The sequence below is a fragment of the Dendrobates tinctorius genome, unplaced genomic scaffold, assembly GCF_039654945.1.
Source record: "Dendrobates tinctorius isolate UK_male_01 unplaced genomic scaffold, ASM3965494v1 ptg000071l, whole genome shotgun sequence".
Classification (NCBI taxonomy): Eukaryota; Metazoa; Chordata; class Amphibia; order Anura; family Dendrobatidae; genus Dendrobates; species Dendrobates tinctorius.
In genome coordinates, this window is record NW_027361739.1 from 11589933 (window position 1) to 11614630 (window position 24698).

The 24698-nt window shown below is 45.1% G+C and overlaps 1 protein-coding gene across 1 annotated transcript; it reads right to left on the reverse strand.

The window, feature by feature from the left end:
- Nucleotides 1-293: 293 nt before the first annotated feature.
- On the reverse strand, nt 294-24300 carry LOC141096119 (proline-rich protein 29-like). The gene is made up of 6 exons (XM_073582526.1): nt 24054-24300; nt 11288-11378; nt 10913-11028; nt 3541-3740; nt 1262-1332; nt 294-1181 (listed from the first exon to the last, which is right to left on the reverse strand). The coding sequence occupies exons 1-6, from the start codon at nt 24120-24122 to the stop codon at nt 1147-1149; spliced, it is 582 nt and encodes a 193-aa protein (XP_073438627.1). The 5' UTR covers nt 24123-24300; the 3' UTR covers nt 294-1146.
- Nucleotides 24301-24698: the final 398 nt, after the last annotated feature.

Below are 24698 nucleotides of genomic sequence, written 5' to 3' on the forward strand. Positions count from 1 at the left end.
CTTCTTTCCTTCCTGTCACGGCTCCCGGGAGAGGTCCAGCGTCTGCGCACTGCAGTACTCTGCTCTGGCCTCAAAAGGGCAGAGCAGTGCGCATGCGCAGGAGCCACAACAGGCAGCAAAGAAGAGGACGCCACCGTTAGAAGGGAGGCGCCGGACCGGACCGTGACACCCATCGGACCCGGAACGGATCAGGACCGCCCCCCGGTGAGTATAATATAACTTGTTTTTCTTATCTTTCAGGTTACATCGGGGGCTTATCTACAGCATTACAGAATGCTGTAGATAAGCCCCTGATGGCGGTGCAGGCAGCTGATAGGCGAAAAATAGGTGACAGTTTCCCTTTAAGTTGAAAAAAGACATAGGTCCATCAAATTCAACCTTTTTTCCCCTCTCTATTGAACCACATCCTGTTTTGTCCCTGTCCAACTGCTGATTATGCTCTTGTCTTTGCTTTGCTGTGTTTCTTCTAGGCAGGTGTTTTCTCTTTCACATCTTTGCAGGGGTTCGTATAATCTCCCACACATGCAGTCTTTGCTGGTTATTTTCCAAGTTAGATGTATGTTTGGCGTCTCAGGGCCCCAGTCAAGGATTATCTTGCTGAGGTTTTTCCTATCGCTTCTCCTGTGGTTTGTTTGCTGTGTTCCAACACTTTTCCCATTTTGTTACATTCAAGGTCTGGTTGTCTTCATGTATACCAAAGGTGTTTTTGGGTTCCTTTCTTTTTCTTCCATCCTTTATGTATGACTGTGTGAACAAGTCTTTAGCCCTGTGTCTCTGTCTATGTTCACTCCATTCTGTTGTGGTGGTTTTAGGTTACACTATGTGTATAGCTGAGGGTGCAATTAAGGACCCTCAAGGTCAGACGACTTTGAGTTGGGGCGCCATTGCATAAATGTAGAATGCAACACCCGCGGTCAGGCAGGGACAAATCAGGGTCAGGATAGGGATTTGCCTAGTCTGTAGGTTAACCAGTAGTGTGCAGATTTAACATCTCCCTTTTGTTCATCCCAGTGTGAGTGTTAGGGCTCAGTCATATAATAGATAAATTTAATTGTACAAAAATCTGCTTGTGAAGGCTTTATATACAGGAGGACCTCAATGTAGATTAAATAATAAATATATATATTAATAAGACATCTTCCAGGTTTATCCCATTCTTGCTTCAGTTAGGTCATAATATTCTGAAAGAACATGAAGCAGATGTGTGAGATACGTCAATGGCCCATGTTTCCCCACAGTATGCTAAGTGCAGCTCATTTACCTGAAGCCGGAGGGATGTCGGCTCCTACCGTGCTGGTGGCACTCAGGGGTGGCGGTGGTGGCACTGCCCGTCTGTAAGGACATATTGTAATTTATTACATGACGAGATCTTACCAGATACTGTATCAATATTAAATGGGTTAATAGTTGGCAGATTTATGTTTAGCCATTGATATGAAAGTAATACAAGGCTATCTGAATGGGAGCTGCTCTTATTTAGTAGTTCTCTGCACTAGCTAATAGAGGAGGTCTTGAGTGAAGGACCCCCCATCTATGAAGCCTATATATTCTAATTTAAAGTATAAACAAGGGTTCACAGCCCCTTATCTATCACCAGCTCATAAGTGTCTTATTTTATTCCTGTTGTTTTCCATTTTATTTACTGCTAATTTCTATGCTAGTTACCAATGGAGTGTGGCTCACGGGGTAATAATGCACGCTCCCAAGGAATCCTGTTCGCCACACATCTTTAGTAAACACTATAAAAATTAGGGAATAAAATAAGAGCTAAAAATTGAGACTTTTGACCTGGTGACAGTACCTCCATAAAGAAGCTGTCCACTACTTTACTATTGATGACCTATCCTTGGGATAGATCATCAATGTCTGATTGGTCGGGGTCCAACACCCAGCACCCTTGCCGAACAGCTGCTATTGGTGTTGGTGGCCACTGGCTGGAAGAGGTCATTTGCAGGGTTGGCCATCTTCTGGCCAAGGTGGGGTACTGCACATCCGCCTCCAATTCAAATCAGTAGGAGGCATAGTACCCTGTGCCGGGCACTATCCGAAGTCGGCCAGCTCCGCAAGTGAATGCTTACAGACGAAACCGATAACAGCTGATCGGCGGGGGTAACGGACCCTGACCGATCAGATATTGATGACCTACCCTAAGGATAGGTCATCAATACTAAAGTAGTGGACAACCTTTTTAAAGAAAACCATATAATAAATGGAACCTATGCCTTATTATACTGATCCTACCATATAAATGCTTCCTACATGTAGGACCATATTGGGTCACCTTACAACAAAAGGATCCTCACGTAAGCCAAGGTTATACAGTATATGAGACATGTCCACAGAACTCAAAAGCAGCAGAGGTTACTTAGAGGTTGACTCACATTTTGGCATAACTAGAGAATAGTAATTCAAAACTATCTGGTGGGCCAATCCATCATGGTGTCCCTCAAGAAGCCTCTGAACCTTAATGCTGAAAGTGTAATATGTTCCGCCCCACTTGCCAAGTCACATTTATAGTGTGAGCAATCAAAGTTTAGGTCGGCACTCCTAGCTAGAAGACAGAGGTGTTCTGTAGTAGGAACATTCCTCCAAACATTAGTACAAAATGTCACGGTGCTCACTTGAAAAGTCAATGTTTCGACTGCCTCAGACCTTGATCACGGCCTATGTCCTATGGTTCTTAGCAGATTCAGTGCTAAGAACCATATGACATAGGTACAGAAAAGATGGCCATCCTTTCTATTTTCACATGCTGACTTATCAATAAAACTGTGCCGTGTTATTTTGCACCACCGCTTATAACTTGAGTGTCCTTTTCTGTGACAGAGGGGTCTCTGACCCCTTGAAGCACTAAGACCTCTATTGACTGCTACCTCTATGGCCCGTATAGTTACATCACTAACCTCAAGTAATGTGAGGGAGGCTTAAAGTGGTTTTACATCTCTATTCTACTATTTTTGTGTATGTGTATACATGTATTTGCGTCTACAAATCATTTTTGCAATTGGGATTCATGAAAAGTTTTGCACTGTTTTGGCTTTTACAGGTTTTTTGATTCCTTGCTCATTTAACTCTAATGTGGACTGTGGTCATAAATGAGCTGAGAGTAGCTCAGAAAAAAGTTACAAATTCTCTGTTAGACTGTCATTGACTGACAGATTCTCAGTTAACTCATTCTGCAGCCAGTAAAAGTGTAACACACAGAGGCTGGTGCAAAATTTTAATGAAATCCAATAGAAAAAAAAGGTTTTTAGTCTAAATTACATGTATTTAAGTAAAAAAAAAAATGTTTTCAAAGGTGGACAATCCCTTTACGGATATGGCATTTGTGACTATGATAAGAAATATGCATTTTCTGATGAGCTAGTGATGACCTTGAGTTCTAACATCAGCCATTCTCAACAAGCAGAGCTTCCAGGTCAAGCATAGGGGAGAGATTTGCACGGATTTTCTTAAATCATGAAAGATCATATTCAGATGTGATTGGAAACTGATAGGACTTTATTTCAGTCATCATTTACAAGTAAACAAGCTTCTCACTGGTCTGTGTGACGTAGGGGTGAAGCTGGGTGTGTGTCTTGATTGATGTGTCGCACGGTTGGCTCACGGTGATGCACAGGTGCCATAGGAGGTAGGGTGGGATATGTTGGGTATGTCGGGTAGCTGGCTGGGTAGGATTCGTAGTGATGGTGGAAGATGATTGGTTCGTCGTCTTCCATTTGTACTGGCAGGATACTTGGCTATAAGAAAGAGAGAAGATAATGTCTGATATATGTTTAAAGGGAATCTGTCACCCTTTTTTTGGACTATCAGCTGCAGGCATTGACATCAGGGGCTTATCTACAGCATTCTGTAATGCATTCTGTAATGCTGTAGATAAGTCCCCTATGTAACCTGAAAGATAAGAAAAACACGTTAGATTATACTCACCGGAGGGGCGGTCCAGTCCGATGGGTGTCGCGGTCCGATCCGGCGCCTCCCATTTTCATACGATGCTGTCCTCTTCTTCTCTTCCTGTAGTTGCTCCGGCGCAGGCGCTCTGCCCTGTTGAAGGCAGAGCAGAATACTGCAGTGCGCAGGCGCCAGACCTCTCCCGACGCCTGCACACTGCAGGACTCTGCTCTGCCCTCAACAGGGCAGAGCAGTGCGCCGGAGTCGAAGCTACTGCAGGAAGGGAAGAAGAGGACGGCATCATATGAAGATGGGAGGCGCCTGATCGCCCCCTCCGGTGAGTATAATCTAATGTGTTTTTCTTATCTTTTAGGTTATATTGGGGGCTTATCTACAGCATTACAGAATGCTGTAGATAAGCCCCTGATGTCAATTTCGGCAGCTGATAGTCCAAAAAAAGCGTGACAGATTCCCTTTAAAAAGAGTTTTCTTTGACTGTAGCATTGATAGCCTAATTCTGGGATAGATAATTAATATCTACGGTAATTGTTGTCATCTGGTTGTCAATCAGATAAACGAAAAAGCTGCAACTCTCCAATGAACACCTTGTTCCCAGGCATAACATAGTAAATTCGGTTTTGGCGGTGCCTGAGAGTGCAGCGCATTCCCATTCACTGAAACAATGGAGAAACATTTCTTATCCAGTACTGACACTGAGTTACATCCTGTATTATACTCCAGAGCTGCATTCACTATTCTTCTGGTGTGTCATGACGGCATCCGCTACCGTGCCCACCTCGCGCCTTCCCACTCACCTGCCAGCCTCACGCTGCGCTGCTCCCACGTCCTGCTACCCGTGGGTCCCGGCCTCTCACCTTTACTGTCGGCCTTCCGGCCGGCAGCGGGCCCGCGCATGCGCCTTAGGCCACGGGCGCGCGCTCCCCAGCTCCTTTAACCCTGTCAGCATCTGCCCCGGAAGCACTAGTGCTGCAATCAGGTGGCTCCTCCATATTGGAGGCGCCTGATTATCGTGTGCATGTTATGCGTTAGTCCTGGCCTTGTTTGTAGGTTCTGCCCACTACCTTCTTTGTTATTTAGTCCGTCCTTGTTCTCCTTGCCTCCTCCATCCTGTTATCCTGACCTCCTGCTCCGTCCTGATAGTCCTGTCCCGTCCTGGTAGTTCCGTCCTGGTTGGGCCCCACCTGTTCCCCTAGTCCAGTCCGCATGGCTTTTCTGCCTCCCCTTGAGCCATCCCTCTTGGTGCCAGCTGTCGCAGTATCTGACTCCCTCGGGTCTGCCCCTAACGTTCTCTCTACAGGGGTTGGCTCAACCTGGTCTGCTCACTCGGGGGAGCTTCAGTGCCGTGACCTAGAGGGTCCACTCTCTGAAGCACGCCATCCCCTAGGCGTCACACTGTGTACATATATTACTTATCCTGTACTGATCCTGAGATACATCATGTGTTATACTCAAGAGCTGCACTGACTATTCTGCTGGTGGAATCACTGTGTACATACAATAATAATAATAAATTTTATTTCTATAGCGCTGACATATTCCGCAGCACTTTACATTTCAGAGGGGACTTGTACAGACAATAGACATTACAGCGTAACAATAATCACATAGATCATAACAGATACCAAGAGGAATGAGGGCCCTGCTCGCAAGCTTACAATCTATGAGGAAAAAAGACCCGAAAGGTGGGTGGTAATAGTTGCCCTGATTGTATGGACCAGCAATAATGTTAAGTGTGTAACAGTACGGATGCAGAGGGCTAATGGATGCATAAAGCATGTGGGAACATGATGCGGGGAACCTGGTTATGGTAAAAAACTTTTGGCTGTGCCACATAGGGATAGATTAGATTAATGTGTTGAGGCGGTAGGCCAATCAGAATAAATGCGTTTTCAGGGCACGCTTAAAATTGTGGGGATTGGGGACTAATCGTATTGACCTGGGAAGTGCATTCCAAAGAATTGGCGCAGCATGTGTATAGTCTTGAAGATGGGAGTGGGAGGTTCTGATTGAGGATGCTAACCTCAGGTCATCAGCAGAACGGAGGGCGCGGGTAGGATGGTATACTGAAACAAGGGAGGAGATGTAGGGTGGTGCTGAGCAATGAAGAGCTTTGTGGGTGAGGGTAATAAGTTTGTACTGGATTCTGGAGTGGATGGGTAGCCAGTGTAATGACTGGCACAAGGTAGAGGCATCGGTGTAACGATTGGCGAGGAATATGATCCTGGCAGCTGCATTCAAGACAGATTGGAGGGGGGAAAGTTACAATAGTCGAGACGAGAATGAATAAGAGAAACAGTAAGAGTTTTTGCAGAGTCAAAAGTAAGAAAAGGTCGAATTCTAGAAATGTTTTTGAGGTGCAGATAACAAGAGCGAGCCAGTGATCGGATGTGGGGGACAAAGGTAAGCTCAGAGTCAAGTATGACCCCAAGACAGTGGGAATGTTGCTGGGGAGTAATAGTAGAACCACACACGGAAATGGCAATGTCGGGTATAGGTACATTAGTAGCGGGAGGAAACACAAGGAGTTCAGTCTTTGACAGGTTCAGTTTCAGATATAGTGAGGACATGATATTAGACACAGCGTTTAGACAATCGCAGGTGTTTTCTAGAAAGGCTGGCATGATGTCAGGAGAAGAAGCGTATAATTGGGTGTCATCAGCATAGAGATGGTACTGGAAACCAAATCTACTGATTGTTTGACCAATAGGGGCAGTATACAAAGAGAAGAGGAGGGGGCCTAGGACTGATCCTTGAGGAACCTCAACAGTAAGGGGAAGATGAGAGGAGGAGGAACCAGCAAAAGATACAGTAAAGGAGCGGTCAGAGAGATAGGAGGAGAACCAGGAGAGAACAGTGTCCTTGAGGCCAATGGAACGGAGCATAGTGAGGAGGAGCTGATGATCCACAGTGTCGAATGCTGCAGAGAGATCCAAGAGAATTAGCATGGAGTAATGACCATTTGACATACATTACTTATCCTGTACTGATCCTGAGTTACAGTTAGGTCCATATATATTTGGACAGAGACAACATTTTTCTAATTTTGGTTCTACACATTACCACAATGAATTTTAAACAATTCAGATGCAGTTGAAGTTAAGACTTTCAGCTTTCATTTGAGGGTATCCACACTAAAATTGGATGCAGGGTTTAGGAGTTTCAGCTCCTTAACATGTGCCACCCTGTTTTTAAAGGGACCAAAAGTAATTGGACAGATTAAATAATTGTAAATAAAATGTTCATTTCTAGTACTTGGTTGAAAACCCTTTGTTGGCAATGACTGCCTGAAGTCTTGAACTCATGGACATCACCAGATGCTGTGTTTCCTCCTTTTTGATGCTATGCCAGGCCTTCACTGCGGTGGTTTTCAGTTGCTGTTTGTTTCTGGGCCTTTCTGTCTGAAGTTTAGTCTTTAACAAGTGAAATGCATGCTCAATTGGGTTGAGATCAGGTGACTGACTTGGCCATTCAAGAATATTCCACTTCTGTGCTTTAATAAACTCCTGGGTTGCTTTGGCTTTATGTTTCGGGTCATTGTCCATCTGTAGTATGAAACGATGACCAATCAGTTTGGCTGCATTTGGCTGGATCTGAGCACACAGTATGGCTCTGAATACCTCCAGAATTCTTTCGGCTGCTTCTGTCCTGTGTCACATCATCAATAAACACTAGTGACCCAGTGCCACTGGCAGCCATGCATGCTCATGCCATCACACTGCCTCCGCCGTGTTTTACAGATGATGTGGTATGCTTTGGGTCATGAGCTGTACCACGCCTTCGCCATACTTTTCTCTTTCCATCATTCTGGTAGAGGTTGATCTTGGTTTCATCTGTCCAAAAAATGTTCTTCCAGAACTGTGCTGGCTTTTTTAGATGTTTTTTAGCAAAGTCCAGTCTAGCCTTTTGATTCTTGATGCTTATGAGTGGCTTGCACCGTGCAGTGAACCCTCTGTATTTACTTTCATGCAGTCTTCTCTTTATGGTAGATTTGGATATTGAGGCACCTACTCCTGGAGAATGTTGTTCACTTCGTTGGCTGTTGTGAAGGGGTTTCTCTTCATCATGGAGACTATTCTGCGATCATCCACCACTGTTGTCTTCCGTGGGCGCCCAGGTCTTTTTGCATTGATGAGTTAATCAGTGCTTTCTTTCTTTCTCAGGATGTACCAAACTGTAGATTTTGCCACTCCTAATGTTGTAGCAATTTCTCGGATGGGTTTTTTCTGTTTTTGCAGCTTAAGGATGGCTTGTTTCACCTGCATGGAGAGCTCCTTTGACCGCATATTTCCTTCACAGCAAAACCTTCCAAATGCAAGCACCACACCTCAAATCAACTCCAGGCCTTTTATCTGCTTAATTGAGAATGACATAACGAAGGGATTGCCCACACCTGTCCATGAAATAGCCTTGGAGTCAATTGTCCAATTACTTTTGGTCCCTTTAAAACCAGGGTGGCACATGTTAAGGAGCTGAAACTCCTAAACCCTTCATCCAATTTTAATGTGGATACCCTCAAATGAAAGTTGAAAGTCTGAACTTCAACTGCATCTGAATTGTTTTGTTTAAAATTCATTGTGGTAATGTCTAGAACCAACATTAGAAAAATGTTGTCTCTGTCCAAATATATATGGACCTAACTGTACATCCTGTATTATACTCCAGAGCTGCACTCACTATTCTGCTGGTGCAGTCACTGTGTACATACATTACTTATCCTGTACTGATTCTGAGTTACCTCCTGTATTATACTCCAGAGCTGCACTTACTATTCTGCTAGTGCAGTCACTGTGTACATACATTACATTACTTATCCTGTACTGATCCCGAGTTACATCCTGTATTATACTCCAGAGCTGCACCTACTATTCTGCTGGTGGAATCATCAAGTATCTGGTTTCAAAATACACCAAGCGGGTAAAAGAAGTGACAGGTCCATTCTTCAGGTATTTTGGCTCTATAGACTATCTACAGGTGCTTCTCACAAAATTAGAATATCATCAAAAAGTTAATTTATTTCAGTTCTTCAATACACAAAGTAAAACTCATATATATTATTATATTTCGGATTTTAAAATCATTTCTCAAGCTGGTTTTATAAAGTATTCTAATTTACGGAGATAATGATATTTGGGCTTTCATGGGCTGTAAACCATAATCATCAATATTAAGAAACACGTGAAATAGATCACTCTGTCTGTAATGACTCTATACAATACATGAGTTTCACTTTTTGTATTGAAGAAGTGAAATAAATTAACTTTTTGTTGATATTCTAATTTTGTCAGAAGCACTGTTAGGCCTGTTTCACACATCCGTTTTTTGGCATCCGCCATCCGTTTTTTGAATCCGTTTGTGTTAAAAAACGGATCCGTTTCCGTTTTACCGCAAACGGATCCGTTTTTTTGACGGATCCGCGGTAACCGCTAATGGAAGTCTATGGGACCAAAAAACGTATCCTCCAAAAAAATGGCGGATCCGTTTTTTAACGGAAAACGACGGATTTTAAAAAACAGAAGTGTGATCCAGGCCTTAGGCGTCGAGTTTCCCCCACTGCACAGGGGGAATCTCAAGCCATGTCCTCCGCAGAGATTCCTGCTCAGCAGAGAGGTCGGTCTAGACGTCTTGCCCAGGCTGATGCTAGGCGTCTGCTTGCTCCTTCTGGCTCTGCTATAACTCCATGCTTGAGTCAGCAGCAAGTAGACGCTTCTGGGACTAAGTCCTGTCTTTTGGGTACTGAGCATGCCCGTGGGACGACCTCTCATTGGAGGTTGGAGGTTACATGCGCAGGTCCCGTTCCTGCTCGGATTGGTCCACTACTAGGAAGGTCCCGGAAGGACGCCGCTAAAAAAGAGCCGCATGGCCGCTCGGCGCTGCGCTAGAATAGACTCTTATGGGTAGTTGTGTGTGTGTGTGTGAAGATGGATGCATGAGACTGGTGACTGACTCATTAAGATCCCCTCCCTTTGGTTGTGTATGGTATAGGGATTACAGAGTCAGAGTCCGCGCCAGTAGTGGCATAGTCTATGGGCCACAGAGCATCCCGCTCTCCACATGAGTGTTAGCGCCATACAGTGCCGTCCAGCACAAGGCACCTCTGCACCACACGAGCAGCTGTGTTCCTTACAGCGGTGCCGTGCGCTAGTTAAGCGCTTTCCTACCTGCTCTGGGTGGTTATTGGCGTCCCTCGGAGTGGTGCAGTGCGCACTTGGTGCAATTTATATTTTCCGTTATCTTGCTGGCACCGCAGCTGCGGCGCCGAGCGCTAGTAGTCTAGGGCAGAGTTCTGTGACCGTTAGTTAGTGCTCACCCAGCCGAGCCCTGCAAGTATTAACAGGTTCCTGCATTTTTTTCAGCGGCTCTGTGAGGTAACAGAGTTCGCCCCTGTGCACACCTTGTCAACCGATATCTCCCCAGTGTTCACTTAGTTCTCCGCCATTACCGAGCAGCAGTTTAACATCTATGCACGGTGGACCCCGGGCTGTGAAAGCACCTTATTCCATCTTTATTATTTGGTGCGTTCCGCAAGCCCGTAACAAGCACCTGTATGCTTTATAATGGAAGTCAATGGGAAGACTCAATACATGCCTGGGCATCTATTTGACCTTTTTTGCTAGCATTCTTGCTTGAAAAGCCACTAGTAGTTTCTTCATTGTTGTATGGAGTTAAATAAAAAAGGCCAGAAATTTTCAGTAAAAAAGACAGCACACAAATGCTGGATAAAACATAAAAAAGCACTCCGGAAACGTAAAAAAAAGGGTAAAAAAACAAAGTGGTTGTGTGCACATATCCTTGATATTAAATATACAGGGGTCTCAGATTTTGCTAGCGAACACAGGAGTTGCAGTGCCTAAAAGTCCTAGAGCCATTAATTTCTTTATATTTATATCTGTACATGTGAGAGATGACAACACTATGGCTGCCATTATATTTCTCACATCAACCCAACTTTCATAGACTCTTTAAAGGAAGTGCCCCATCCTACACTACTAGTAACACTTACCATGGGGGCAGGTGGTGTAGAACCATATCCAAAACTGGAAAGAGCAGACATTGTCATGTTGTTCATTATAACTTGATGCATTTGGGCGTTCTGGATCATCATCAGCTCTATCAAATCTGCAAGTAAGAGAAACATGAGTATGAAGACAAATAGTGAAGATAGAAGTTTCTGGAAAAAGTCTTTGGGTAGAAGGAGCCATAGGTTCTGGCTGCACTTATTCCATTTCAAGGCTCCGCAAGGATTTCACTAGTGATCAATCAGAATGGAGCTTGTGAATAAGGTTTCCATTTTCCTGCTACAGGATCATGGGTCATGATGAAAAGGGGAGGGGTGCAATGACCATCATGCATGTACTATAGCGAAATCCACTCTCACCTTCTTTAGCCCGACCATATCGGATCGGATGAGACAGAGGAGGGATGAAATCTGCTGGAAGTTGTTGGATGATAGTCGGCTGTTGAGAAACCTGAACAATGAAAGCAAAGACACAGCTGGAATGATTCCCATAATATCCATCATACTGTGTATTTATTACATCGATGATAACTGTGGATGGGGCAAATATAGAAATAAAATGAAAAAGGAGATTATCTCAGGCCAGTGGCAATTCTCTCAGAACTTTGAGATAATAATAAAGGCCTCGTACACAATATATAGTTATCCATGTTTTTCTGACAGCTCTCTTTGCCAACTTGGGTTGGCCGATAGAGAATTGAGAAGGGCCCCTGTCACGACTCTGTTATCGAGTGTCCCGGGACCAGGGGTTACTTCCCTGTCCGTAACACTAGGGGGCGCCCTAGCTCATCCTCTTCCCTGGGTTACTTCTGACTTACATCAGACTCTCGCCTACCATGAAAACCTTCAAAAAGAACCTGAAGACCCACCTCTTCCGACAAGCCTACAACCTGCAGTGATCCTCAGTCTACAGAACCGCCGCACGACCAGCTCTACCCTCTCCTAGTGTATCCTCGCCCATCCCCTGTAGACTGTGAGCCCTCGCGGGCAGGGTCCTCTCTCCTTCTGTACTTGTGTGTCTTGTATTGCTCCTGTTTATTGTACTTGTCTATATTTGCCCCTTTTCACATGTAAAGCGCCATGGAATAAATGGCGCTATATAAATGCATAATAATAATAATAATGTGAAGATGCTGGGGCCACATACCTTGCCTTAGCTTCTGAAACCTCCCTCAGTTTGTACCCTTCCCCCACCCAGGGAAGAGGGGGATTAGTGGTGTATTGTAGTGCACCAACCAGATTAACAAGGTAATACAAACAGGAGTAAAGAAAAATATCAAACATACAAATATAGTGGCACATATAACAGAGGTATACACTGGGGAGTGGAGGATGGGATTAAACCAAAGTAGGAGAAGTAAGGGAATTATCACACTCAAAACCTAGCAACAGTCTCAAATAAATCCACCAATCGCCTTCTCCAATAATAACCAACAACACCTCCAGCCATGCAGCAAAAGCTAGTTCTGAGAATGTGTGTTAGTCAGGACCCAGATTATATAGGGGATGGGAGTGGCTTACAGTGCACAGCTGAGAACCTTAGCTCCAAGTGCTCTCAATAGAGCAGATGAACCCCTGCACTGCCAAAAGAAATTTACACCATTTAATAAGAAGGTGAAGTGCTTTTCAGAGCAGGAGTAGGAGAACTCAGACACTCTAGCTCCTCTCTGTATATCCGTGTCAGCCCCTTAAGAGAACCTGTCAGCATAATGTAGGGGAAGAGAGCCTGATTCCAGTGATGTGTCTCTTACTAAGCTGTGTCAAAAAATCAGTGTTTTATCAGCAGGGGATTGTCACTACAGGACAAGCTGCTTTGTGGCTCCTGGTCCAACTACTTCACTGACCACTGATAAGTAGCTTTCCGTCAACATACAGTGTACATTGGCAGAAAGCTGCTAATCAGTGGTGTAGGTGGGTTATACAAAAGTCAACATACTGAGCGCTGCTAGATCTGCTGCAGAGAAAACTGTGATGCTATCAAAATTGCTGCACTCAGTAAACTAAGTGATACATGGTATGGGTCAGGGTCTCCGTCCCTACATGTGCTGCTGACAGATTACAAAACCTGCTGACATATTCCCTTTAAACATTAGACTGTCAAACAATCCCTCCAATATTGGGGAGTTCAGCTGTTGTTAGATTAATATGTATGGAGTCAAATATCCTCAGGGCAATTCAAGCATTCATGTCTCCATGGTATTAGTTCTCTGAGATAAGATAGCGGTGGAGGAAGCACTTAGAAAACTGATAGGTCCTTGTGTTTTGTAGGGCAAATAAGCTACCGATCACTCCACGAACAAGAAAATCGCTCGATCATTGTGTGAAATCATCTTTTGTGCTGTTCAAAAGCTCATCGTTCTCAGCATCACATTGCCCTAGGATGTATTAACAGAAGCATACAGTCTAGGTCACGTGAAGTCATTATTTCCCTCTACTCCTCTTTGGTCAGACCTCATCTGGAATACTGTGTCCAGTTTTGGGCACCACATTTTAAAAAAGACATCAACAAACTGGAGCAAGTTCAGAAAAGAGCGACCAGAATGGTGACCGGTCTGCAAACCCTGTCTTATGAGGAAAGGTTGCAGGATTTGGGAATGTTTAGCTTGCAGAAGAGAAGACTGAGAGGAGACTTAATAGCTGTCTACAAATATCTCAAGGGCTGTCACCAGGGGCGTAACTAGCACGATTGCAGTGGTTGCCACTGCGACTGGGCCCGGGGGGAGTCAGGGGCCCAGCGGGTCAGACCGTGATATCTCCCAACCGTGCCGATTCTCGTGTGAAGTCCCGTTTTTGACCTCCACGTGTCCCTCACTGAGCCGCCACACCCCCATGCACCCCATCCTCGCCATCCCATACAGACCCACCGCAGCCTGCAACAAAATCCTTTTCTGTGCACACAGGACCTCTGATGAGGTCACAGGAGGGGAGGAGTCAGGGGTCACATGATCAGGGGCCTGTCTGCAGGATTCTGCTGTGCTGGGTGACATGATGCTGGATGAGGTAAAGTTTCTGTGTGGGGTCAAGGGGGGTTTACAGGGTGGATGTAGCAGAGCTGTGTGTGTACGAGGTGTACGGAGCGGCGAAGATGTGTGTGTGTGTATGGGGTGTGCAGAGCAGAGCTGTGTGTGTGCAGAGCGGAGCCGCGTGTGTATGGGGTGTGAAGAGCGGAGCCGCGTGTGTATGGCGTGTGCAGAGCGGAGCCGTGTGTGTATGGGGTGAGCAGAGCCGAGCCGCTTGTGTATGAGGTGTATGGAGCGGAGATGTGCGTGTATTTTGGCATGGGGGGGCCCCATTTGAAAGTTCGCACCAGGGCCCATAACTTTGTAGTTACGCCACTGGCTGTCACATTGTAGAAGGATCATCTTTATTCTCATTTGCACAAGGAAAGACTAGAAGCAATGGGATGAAACTGAATGGGAGGAGACACAGATTAGATATTAGAAAAAACTTTTTGACAGAGTGATGATCAATGAGTGGAACAAGCTGCCACGAGAAGTGGTGAGTTCTCCTTCAATAGAAGTCATGAAACAGAGGCTGGACAGACATCTGACTGGGATGATTTAGCGAATCCTGCATTGAGCAAGGAGTTGGACCAGATGGCCCAGGAGGTCCCTTCCAACTCTACCATTCTATGAAACGGGACCTGCGCTGCCAAGAACAATGACAGTCTAGAGCTTTAGACCACATGGTGCAGAGATCAAAGTAGTGGAGGAATGGGGAGTTTTTTTTTTGTTTTTTTTTTAAATTACAAAGTATATTAATGGAGTGTCCATTATACTCTTTGGAGGACTATGTTGGGGATATTATACTATTTGGAGGGTTATGTGAGGGACCTTATACTGTTTGGATGGCTGTGTGGGGGTCACTATATTATTTGCAGGGCTATGTGGGGGCACTATACTATTTGGAGGACTATATGAGCAGCATCATACTGTGTAGGGGCTAGTATATTATTTGGAGGGCTACGTGGGGACCATTGTTCGGTTTGGATGGCTATGTGTGGGCCAATTACACTATTTTTATGGCTTTGTGAGGGCCAGTTATACTATTTAGAAGGCTATATGGGGGCCAATTGTACTGTTTGTTTGTTGGAGGGCTATTTTCTGGCCATTATACAGTGGCATGTAAAGGTTTGGGCACCCCTGGTCAAAATTACCTTTATTGTGAACAATTAAGCAAGTTGACAATGTTATGATCTCTAAAAGGGCTAAACCGAAAGATGACACAATTTCTTAGTATTTTAGGCAAAACAAATATATATATTTTTTTTTACATATTAAAAATTACAAAAAGGAAAATGGATCAATGCAAAATTTTGAGCATAATGCATGGTTAGTACCTAGAAAAAAAACACAAAAATTGAGCTTGACTCGAGTTGGTACACATGCAAAATATAAACGCATGTTCACATTGGCCACAAAACATATAAAACCTACAAGAGAAAAAGTGAGCAAAAACTCTGCTGTAACTAAGTAAATAAAAAGCAAAAAGTGCATTTAAATAACAGAGTTTTTAGTAATACTTTTTTTCAACAAAAACAGCATAAAAGCCATCCCACCACAACAAGGTGATTCTGATCGGGACAGTCCTACACTGTCTAATATTTAGGCTAAGTGCACACGTTGCAGAAAATTTCTGCTCAAAAACCTGAATCCCTTCCCAGAAACCGCACCTATTTTTCCGCTGCGGTTTTTGCGCGGTTTTGATGCGTTTTTTTCCGCAGCGGTTTCAAACCGCATGGAAGAAGCCTAAACCGCGGAAAAATCCGCAAAATTAATGTGCATGCTGCGTTTTTACCGTGATGCGTTTTTTTCGCGGTAAAAAGCAGATCAATGTGCACAAAAAGTGCAAAATGCATACAAAGGACTGGGAAGCTTATTTTTAGCGGTTTTATAGTGAAAACCGCTAAAAAAACGCTGTGTGTGAACACAGCCTAAAACCTTACCATGTGTCAATGTTGACGTCAGTGTGTGCAGAAAAAAGGAATGGGCCCAACCAGTGAAACACCTGTCTGGTGAAGCCTTATATACAATTTCCAGCTCAGGAGAGGGACGCCAAACCCCGGCTTTCACAGAATGCAACAATACAAAGAAAAAACACAAAAATTGAGCTTGAGTTGGTATACATGCAGCATATAAATGCATGTTCTCATTGGCCACAAAACATACAAAACCTACAAGAGAAAAAGTGAGCAAAGTGGTTACACCTAGTAGTGCCCCCTTATGCAAGTATCGCAGCTTGTAAATGCTTTCTTCCAGTTCTATAAGATTCCTGTGTCATCTTGCATTCACTGCTATTTTGAGGTCTAGCCACATATTTTCAGTGATGTTCAGATCAGGAGACTGTGCTGGCCATTATAAAACCTTCAGCTTGAGCCTTTTGAGGTAGTCTATTGTGGAGTTTGATCTGTGTTTAGAATTGTGGTGCCCCTGAGGCTTCAGTCGCCACAGAGGTACTGCACCTTCTCCTAAGGTGTAGTGCCCAACCATCCAGGTAAGGTGGGAACTCCTGACCACGCTCCACACCTGCATTCCACACACAGGATAGTTCAGTGGGGCCACCTAACAGCTTCAGGCTGGGGGTTAGCAGAGCACCCCTCGTGGAACCCTGCTTCGTAACACGAGATGTGCTGGGAGGCGGGTGGAGTGAGATGATATAAAAGAGTGGGAAGAGTGAGAGTTAGTGGTTAGTTGGTTAGAGAAGAGAGAAGATGGGTGTCTGAGGGACGTGCTGCAGCAGGTCCCAGTGATCTGGGCTGCTGGCACGAGAAAGACCAGAGAAAGAGACTGATAAGATTGATAACCTAACCTTCCATAAGAGAGAGAGAACAGATCGGAACGAAGGAGAATAGAAGGACGGTGGGAAGCAGGTTGAGAAAGAGAGAGAACCCTTCCAGTCCAGAGAGCGCAAAGGCCGATGCCCGGTCCCCGAGGTTGATTGGACCTTTATGTCCAGCAACAGGCACCGGAGGAGTAGTGAGCCGCTAACGCCTTGCTCCCATCATAGACTTGGGACACAACAGCAACTGAATAGAGAGTCGGGACGCAGTGAGGAGTCCCCGAAGCAGGCTACAGCTGTCTGTCATACAAGTAAAGACTAGGAACACAAAGAGAGAGGCATTCCAGGGTAACTAAGTACTGGAGTGCTTCGCACCTAAAGGCGCATTGGAGGAGTCGTTCAGTGAAGGTACTTATTGGCGGAGTGTGGAAGGGAGAATCCTATCCTGCCTGGAGGTTGGCTGGAGCCCTGACCTGGAGAACACAGTACGGAGGCAGGCAGTTGTGTGAACTGCAAACAGTGAGTAAAGCTTTGGAACCGCATACTCTGGTGTCCTCCAGTTATTCCCGCACCGTTACACCTGAGTACCAGCATCAATACCATTCTGCGCCTCTCCTCATCCATTGCACCTACACTGCCCTGGGACTACAGCTCCACCTGTGGGGAGCTATACCATCTCTGCTGCACCACACCTTCAGTCCCAGCGGATCTGTATGCAGCGTTGGCTTATCATCTTACTTGCCAAACACCACGGGTGACGTCACCAACTATTCTAATAAACTTTAAAACCATTAACATCACTGCCATTGATATTGGGCGCCCAGGGCCACGGACCGGGTCACGGCTGCTGTGACACATTCCCACCTTGACACCGGCCCGGTACCGAGTACCCCGCTGCCCTGGGTGTGCGAGGGCGACCCAGAATCATTATCCATTTGTAGAAACCATCCTCTTTATAACTTCACCCTTTTTACAGATGGTGTTATGTTTGCATCAGGAATTAGTTGAAATTTCATTGAATCCATTCTACCCTCTACCCGTGAAATGTTCCCCAAGCCGTTGTCTGCAACACAACTCCAAAGCATGATTGATTCACCCCCATGCTTAATGCTTGGCAAGATGTTCTTTACCTGAAATTCTGTGGCCTTTTTTCTCATACCTTTGATTATTCTGGTCAAAGAGTTCTATTTTAACCTCATCGGTCCACAGGACTTGTTTCTAAAATGCATCAAGTTTGTTTAGATGTTCTTTTGATAACTTTTGATGCTGAATTTTATGGTGAGGACGCAGGAGAGGGTTTCTTCTGATGACTCTTCCATGAAGGCCATATTTGTGCAGGTTTCTATGAAGAGTAGAACAATGTACCACAACTACAGATTCTGCTAAATCTTTTAAAAAGTGTTTTGCATTCAATCGGGGGTTCTGATTTGCCTCTCTAGTAATCCTATGAGCATCTCTCACTGAAATTTTGTTTGGTCTTACAGATCTTATCTTGATCTCCACTGTTCCTGTTAACTTCCATTTCTTAAATACATTTCGATCTGAGGAAATGGCAACTTGAAAAAGCTTTGCTATCTTCTTCGAGTCTTCTCCTGCCTTTTGGGCCTCCACCATTTTCATTTTCAAATTGCTGTGCAGCTGCTTAGAAGAACTCATGGCTGCTGTTTTTTTTGGCACAAGGTTGGAGAAGGCTGGGTTTTTATAATGCTGGAAAATTTGCATCACTTGGCCTTTCCTAACGATGATAGTGAACAAGCCATAACAGGCTAATTAAGGTCTGAAACCTTGGTCAAAGTTATCTGGGCACACAAATCTCCATCGGTGCCCAAACTTTTGCATCGGCCCATTTTCTTTTCTGTAATTTTTAAAATGTAAAAAATGACTATATATATATATATATATATATATATATATATATATATATATATATATATATATATATATATATATATATATATATATATATATATATTGCTTAAAATACTAAGCAAATGTGTCGTCTTTAACTTTAGGCCTTTTAGAGATAATTTAATCTTCAATTCGCTTAACTGTTAACAATAACAGTAATTTTGACCAGGGGTGCCCAAACTTTTACATACCAGTGTACTTTTTGGAGGACTATGTCGGGGTTAATTATACTGTCTGGAGAGCTATGTGGGAGCCATTATGCTGGTTGAAGGGCAAATGTGGGCCATTATACTGTATGCTGGTCATTATACAATGTGAGGGTTGTGCGGGGTTCATTATACTGTGTGGAGGCTTGTATGAGGACCATTACAATGTATTGAGGGCCATTATACTGTGTGAAGGGTCATCAGAGTGTATGGAGGGCTGTGTGGGGGCCATCATATTGCATTAAGGGCAGTGTCGAGGCCATCATACTTTGGTGGGGGTCAGTGTGGGGATATCATACTTTGCATGATGAGTACTGTAGGATCATCATACTCTGTGTGTTGAGGGCACTGTGCAGGCGTTTAGTGTCCCAGGTCGTTCCATGTAAATGGACCCTTAGGAACTTTCACCATGGATGTTTTGTGATTTGTAATTATTTTATCGAGAAATAGGTTAAATAAAAAAAAAATGCTTATGTCTTCAATCACCTGCCTCTCCAGCATCGCTGTTCTGGTGGTCCCAGATGTGATCTGCTGACTTCCTACTTAATGCGAATACTACAGCCAATCACTGGTTACATGAAAGTAGATCCTGGCCGAACACAGACCGGTGGTAATGGAGCAGACAGGGATTGAACAGACTGCATTTTTAGAAATCCTGGAAAAAAACCTTATTTGCTGCATATCAAAGTTTTGACCTTCAAAAGGGTCCGAATGAGGACAATAGTCAGGATTAGGCCTCTTTCACACATCAGGTTTTCGCCGTCAGGCGCGATCCGGCGCTTTTGACAGAAACCGGATCCGGCGAAATGCAATGCCGGATCCGGTTTCCCCCCCATTGACTTGCATTTGCGCCGGATCGCGCCGGATGGCCATGCGTTTCATCCGGTTTTCGCCGGATCCGGCAATGTGTCGCGATCCGGCGTCTGGAAAAAACGGCTACTGTAACGTTTTTTGTCTCCGGCGAAAAAGCCGGACACGCCGGATCCGGCGCGTCCGGCTTTTTCACACAATGAAAGCCTATGAGCGCCGCAATGCGCCGGATCCGGCGGCCGGATCCGGTTTTTTGGTCTGAGCATGCTCAGTAGCTCTGCCCACAGGAGATATATAAAAGCAAGACAATGGGACCCTCAGCCACACCCAACATGCCACCCAAGCCAAGAACCAGGAGCAGGAGAAGGCAGCAGACATCTGCAGCAGCAGCACCATCAGCACCACCCCAAATGGAGCAGCAAATGGAACATGCTGAGGAGGGGAGTCCAGCAGCAGATGAGAGACGGTAATTATCAAATCCCCCATTCCTCCAAACTAGGGCCATGGAATATCAAGATATTCATTGGCCCTTTGTTTCTCTTTATTCAACAGCCGCCAAAGAGATGCAGCAGCAGCAGAAATGGCATCACTGGCAGCAGCAACAGCAGCAGCAATACCCACAGCCATGGAGTCTGGCCATCAACAGGACAGCACATCTTCTTCTGGGAGCCCTCCCTCGCATCGTCAGCGTTTGACGGTAAGTTTTTATTTTCAAAATCCATCATCTCTGTAATATATGTCTATTCATTGCCTTTTATTTCAAAACAGGAATCACAAGATGAAGAGGAGCTCCCAGAAGAAGAAGGAAGGGGTGGACAGACACCTGGAGTGGGCTCACAATTGGTAAGTTTTTTGCATCAAACGCAGAAACACAACATCACACTACACACAACACATAGAAAACAATGTTCTGCAGACCACACACAGCAAACAAATGCCTACATCCAAAGACATAACATTTTTTGTTTTCTTCTCTAGTCTTCCCAATCTGGTGCTTGGCCAAGAGGTCCTCGCAGTGCCTCCCAGGGTCGTCGGCGACAGCAACGCGGCGGTCACCAGCGTGTAAGTATAAATATTTTTGCTTTGTTTTTTTGCACTTTTTATTTCATTTCTTTTGTGGAGGCTAATTATGTTATTTTTGTCTTTTTCTTTAACAGCCTTCACAGCGTGCTCCCGACTCTGACGGTGAGGATGGAGGGATTGATGTGAACCACCTCATCGATCTCGTCAGAGAAAGGGAGCCGCTCTGGAATATGGCTGACCGCCGCCACGCTGACCTGATCGTTACCCGACGACTCTGGGAGGAAATCTGTTCGCTCCTTGTGGGCCGCTGGGAGGACCTCGATGTTCGGGCCCAGATTAAAGAGCGTAAGTATATACAGTACCGGTTGCTTGATGTAAACCAGTGTTTCCCGAACTCCAGTCCTCGTGGTCCCCACGGATCATGTGTTCAGGATTTCTATTTACTATGGAAATCCTGAAAACATGACCCCTGGGGACCATGAGGACTGGAGTTTGTGAAACACTGATGTTGTATACTAACCACTCCTTTCTCGTTTCAGGGAACAGAATTGTGAATCGGTGGCGGTCTGTGAGGGATCGTTTCAAGAAGGAGTTCAATAAAGAGATGCGGGCCCCGAGTGGATCTGGAGGACGCAGGAGCAAGTACAAGTACGCACAAGCCCTGTCGTTCCTCCGGGAAACAATGCTCACCAGAAGGTAAATATTACACACCACATGTGAAAAAAATGTTAGATGTAACTTTTTTTTTTCAGCCAGGGCCATACCATGTCAGTATTTTAATTGTTTTTTTTTCTCTTTATTCCACAGCACGGTGAGCAGCACTCGGGAGCCTGCACGATTGGACCCTTCTGAGGCGATCCCTGAGGAGACTGGCACCGAGGGACACTTCGACCGCCCCGGTACATCTGCACCTTCCCAGCCTTCCCACACATTCGACCCATCTGTCCCATCCACCAGCACAGGAGCATCGTGGCCGCCTACATTACATGAAGCTGCTGGTGAGGAGATCGCTTTCCCTTTACCCCACCCTTCTGCCCCTGCCACCTCTAGTACACCTGCGGGTACTGGGCGGCAGCGGCAGAGGGGTCAGGAAAAGAGTTATGCGCAAGACTTCTTGCATCTGAATGCATCTTTCCAGAACTGTCTAAAAGTCTTGTCAGAGCAAATCTCCGCAGGCTTTCAGCAGATCAACTCCAGCATTCTGGAGGTGAAGACACTTCTGCAAACCATGCATTCAGAAGCAAGATCTTCGCCAAACCACACCTTTTTCAGGTCTGTTGTGGAGCGCATGGCAACACTATCTCCTACCCAGCAGATGCATGTAATGCATTCGTGCCACGGTGCTCTACAGCAGGTTACCTCCCAACCTCCACCTCCCACCACTGTAGTTCCTCCACCTGCACCCCCTCCAGCCACTTTCCATCCTCCCCCTCCTATTACATCTGCACCCCCTCCAGCCACTTTCCATCCTCCCCCTCCTATTACATCTGCACCCCCTCCAGCCACTTTCCATCCTCCCCCTCCTATTACATACCAGCAACCTCACCAGTACCAGCAACCTCCCCAGTACCAGACATCTCCCCACTTCCAGCAACCTTCCCCGTACCAAACTCCTTCCCCGTACCAAACTCCTTCCCCGTACCAAACTCCTTCCCCGTACCAAACTCCTTCCCCGTACCAAACTCCTTCCCCATACAACTTTCCATCAACATCATCTGCTCCTACAGTCCCTGCCCAACCCTCCACTCCACCGCCCACCACCTCTTCTGCCTCCCACATGTCCACCCATTCTGTAGCTTTTTCCACACCTTCACCTCTAACTGTTCCTTCCCCACCACGATCCCAGTCCTCTCTCCACACACCCAGTGTCGAAGTGTCCCGCAGCCCCTCCAGCAGTATTTCCACCCCACAGTACACAGATTTGTAATGTGTGTTTTTTGTAATAAAAATGCCCATTGGGTTTAAAACCTTTATTAAAAAAGTTTTTTGCACTTTAAAAACATTTTACAAAAAAAAAAAAAATTTTAAATAAAAGTTAAATTATCGTTTCACAATGGTTGTCTGTCATTTCTTTCTGCGGCGAACTGTGTTTAAAAAAAAGGTTAAATACAGGGTATTTCAAAGGTAAAAAGGTATTCAAAACCAGGTATATAACTGTGGGTAAATTTTAGCTTTTTGCCACAGTTGTGTTCCTGGTTGTGTTTGAAGCAAAGTATTTCACCTAAAAAGTTGTGTTTATTGTTGGTGATTTCCTACCAATGTACACAACTTTTGTTAAAAGGTGAAATACTTTGCATAAAACACAACCAGGTACACACCTGTGGCCTAAAGGTAAAAATAGTAAGACCATGACAAGATAGCCAACTTTGGTTGGCAAAGGTATATACTGTTGGTCCAGAAGGTACACAAGTTTGGTTAGGGCACAAATCTTTCACACTCTGTCATCCCAGTGTACTCTGCCTTGAGGTGACATAAAGTATAGTGGAAAATTGTCCCTGAAACCGTCACAGAACTTCTAGTGGTAATATTTCCAATGACAACATCCATCTTCGCCAGTAACTTGCTCTTCTCTCCAACCTGCACTTTCTTCTCTACAACCTGTCAAAGAAGGGCTGTAGGAACATGCTATATATAGTTTTCCAGTAGCCAATCCCGTTCGGAAGGCCACAAGGGTCAATTTTAAAAACCGGATCCGGCGTAATCCGTCGAAAAACGGATAGAAAAACGGATGAACCGGATGAGACGGATCCGGTTTTGTCTGTCAAGAACAAGACGGATCCGGCAGAAAACCGGATCCGGCACATCAGGTTTTACAAAACATTTGCCGGATCCGGCATTCCGGCACGACGCCGGATCGCGCCTGACGCCGAAAACCTGATGTGTGAAAGTAGCCTTAGCAAGTAACAACCTGGAGGTGGTTACAGCCTTGCCCGCATGCAAGCTCAGGCAATGTTGGCACTAAGCATGACCAGCTTCCCACTGAAGTTATAGGGCATAAAGGAGAAGTTAACAACTAATGACTAGACATTGATGAGATGGGGTCCACGGCGAAAAATCAAAATATTTCTTGTTTGTTGTGACCGAACAAGTTAGTAAAGAACGGCGTCTATATATACAGAAATCCGGGAAGAGACAACCCCAAACCTATAGATTAAGATCACGAATATCACGCTTCCTCCCTTATATAGCCAAAACTCTCCAACTGTTCCTGAAGATGTGAAACGTAGCTGTATGGCTGAAGGGGTATGAGTAGCACCCAGATCCTGGTACCTTCAGAGTCTAAGGGCCCCTTACTGCGTAATAATCCCTAGTATTAGAAGTGACATATAGCATGTTAGGGACCCAAAATTTCCATGAAAAATTCCAAACCCCAACATTGTGATACTGTACTGTGGACTTACCGGAGGAGGGATGATCTGTACTCCTGGGTTGCTGTAGTATGGGGTATCTGCAGGCCATGTCTTAAACATACTGACCAAAGAGGCAACCCACCGAAGCACAGGGCTAGGAGCGGCGACTCAGTGCTGTGCTGTAACAGGGGAATCCAGAGCAAATGAAAGCAATGATCAGACTGGGAGAACTGGTAGTTACTGGGGAGACGGTGAGTACACAAAAGGTAGAAAGTCCTGTGTCCTCCTGCACGCCCAGCACCACTCAGCCGCCCTGAGTCCTCCTCTTCTGTTACGTTAACAGTTTATATTCAGACTCTTTTTGGATCTGATTGTGGGAAAGTTGGGTGACAGCCAATATAGCTGCATTTATTGTCCACAGGGGTTGCCACCGGGCTTATCCAGAGTACTGAATGTATGAATGATTAGAAAGGAATATTAGAATGGCGATATGACTGCTCACTGATTGCTATTAAAAGGGATACGAAAGATAAGTGAAAATTTGTAAGATTTCCCACTCTTAATCACTTTAAGATGTTTTTGTAAATTATTATGTCATGTAAAATAACGATGTTAACCTGCAGATATGGGGTTAATATGCTGGTTAATCGTTCTGATACAGTACGGCACCCGCACTGAGACCCCGCTGTCGGGAAG

Bases quoted from the DNA above. Each gene is read 5' to 3' on its own strand.
- LOC141096119 (XM_073582526.1), bottom strand. From the start codon at position 24,122: ATGTTTAAGACATGGCCTGCAGATACCCCATACTACAGCAACCCAGGA. The intron at 11,029-11,287 runs GTGAGAGTGGAT...TCTTACTTGCAG, and splicing joins ATATGGTCGGGCTAAAGAAG to ATTTGATAGAGCTGATGATG. The intron at 1,182-1,261 runs GTAAATGAGCTG...ATGTTCTTTCAG, and splicing joins CGACATCCCTCCGGCTTCAG to AATATTATGACCTAACTGAA.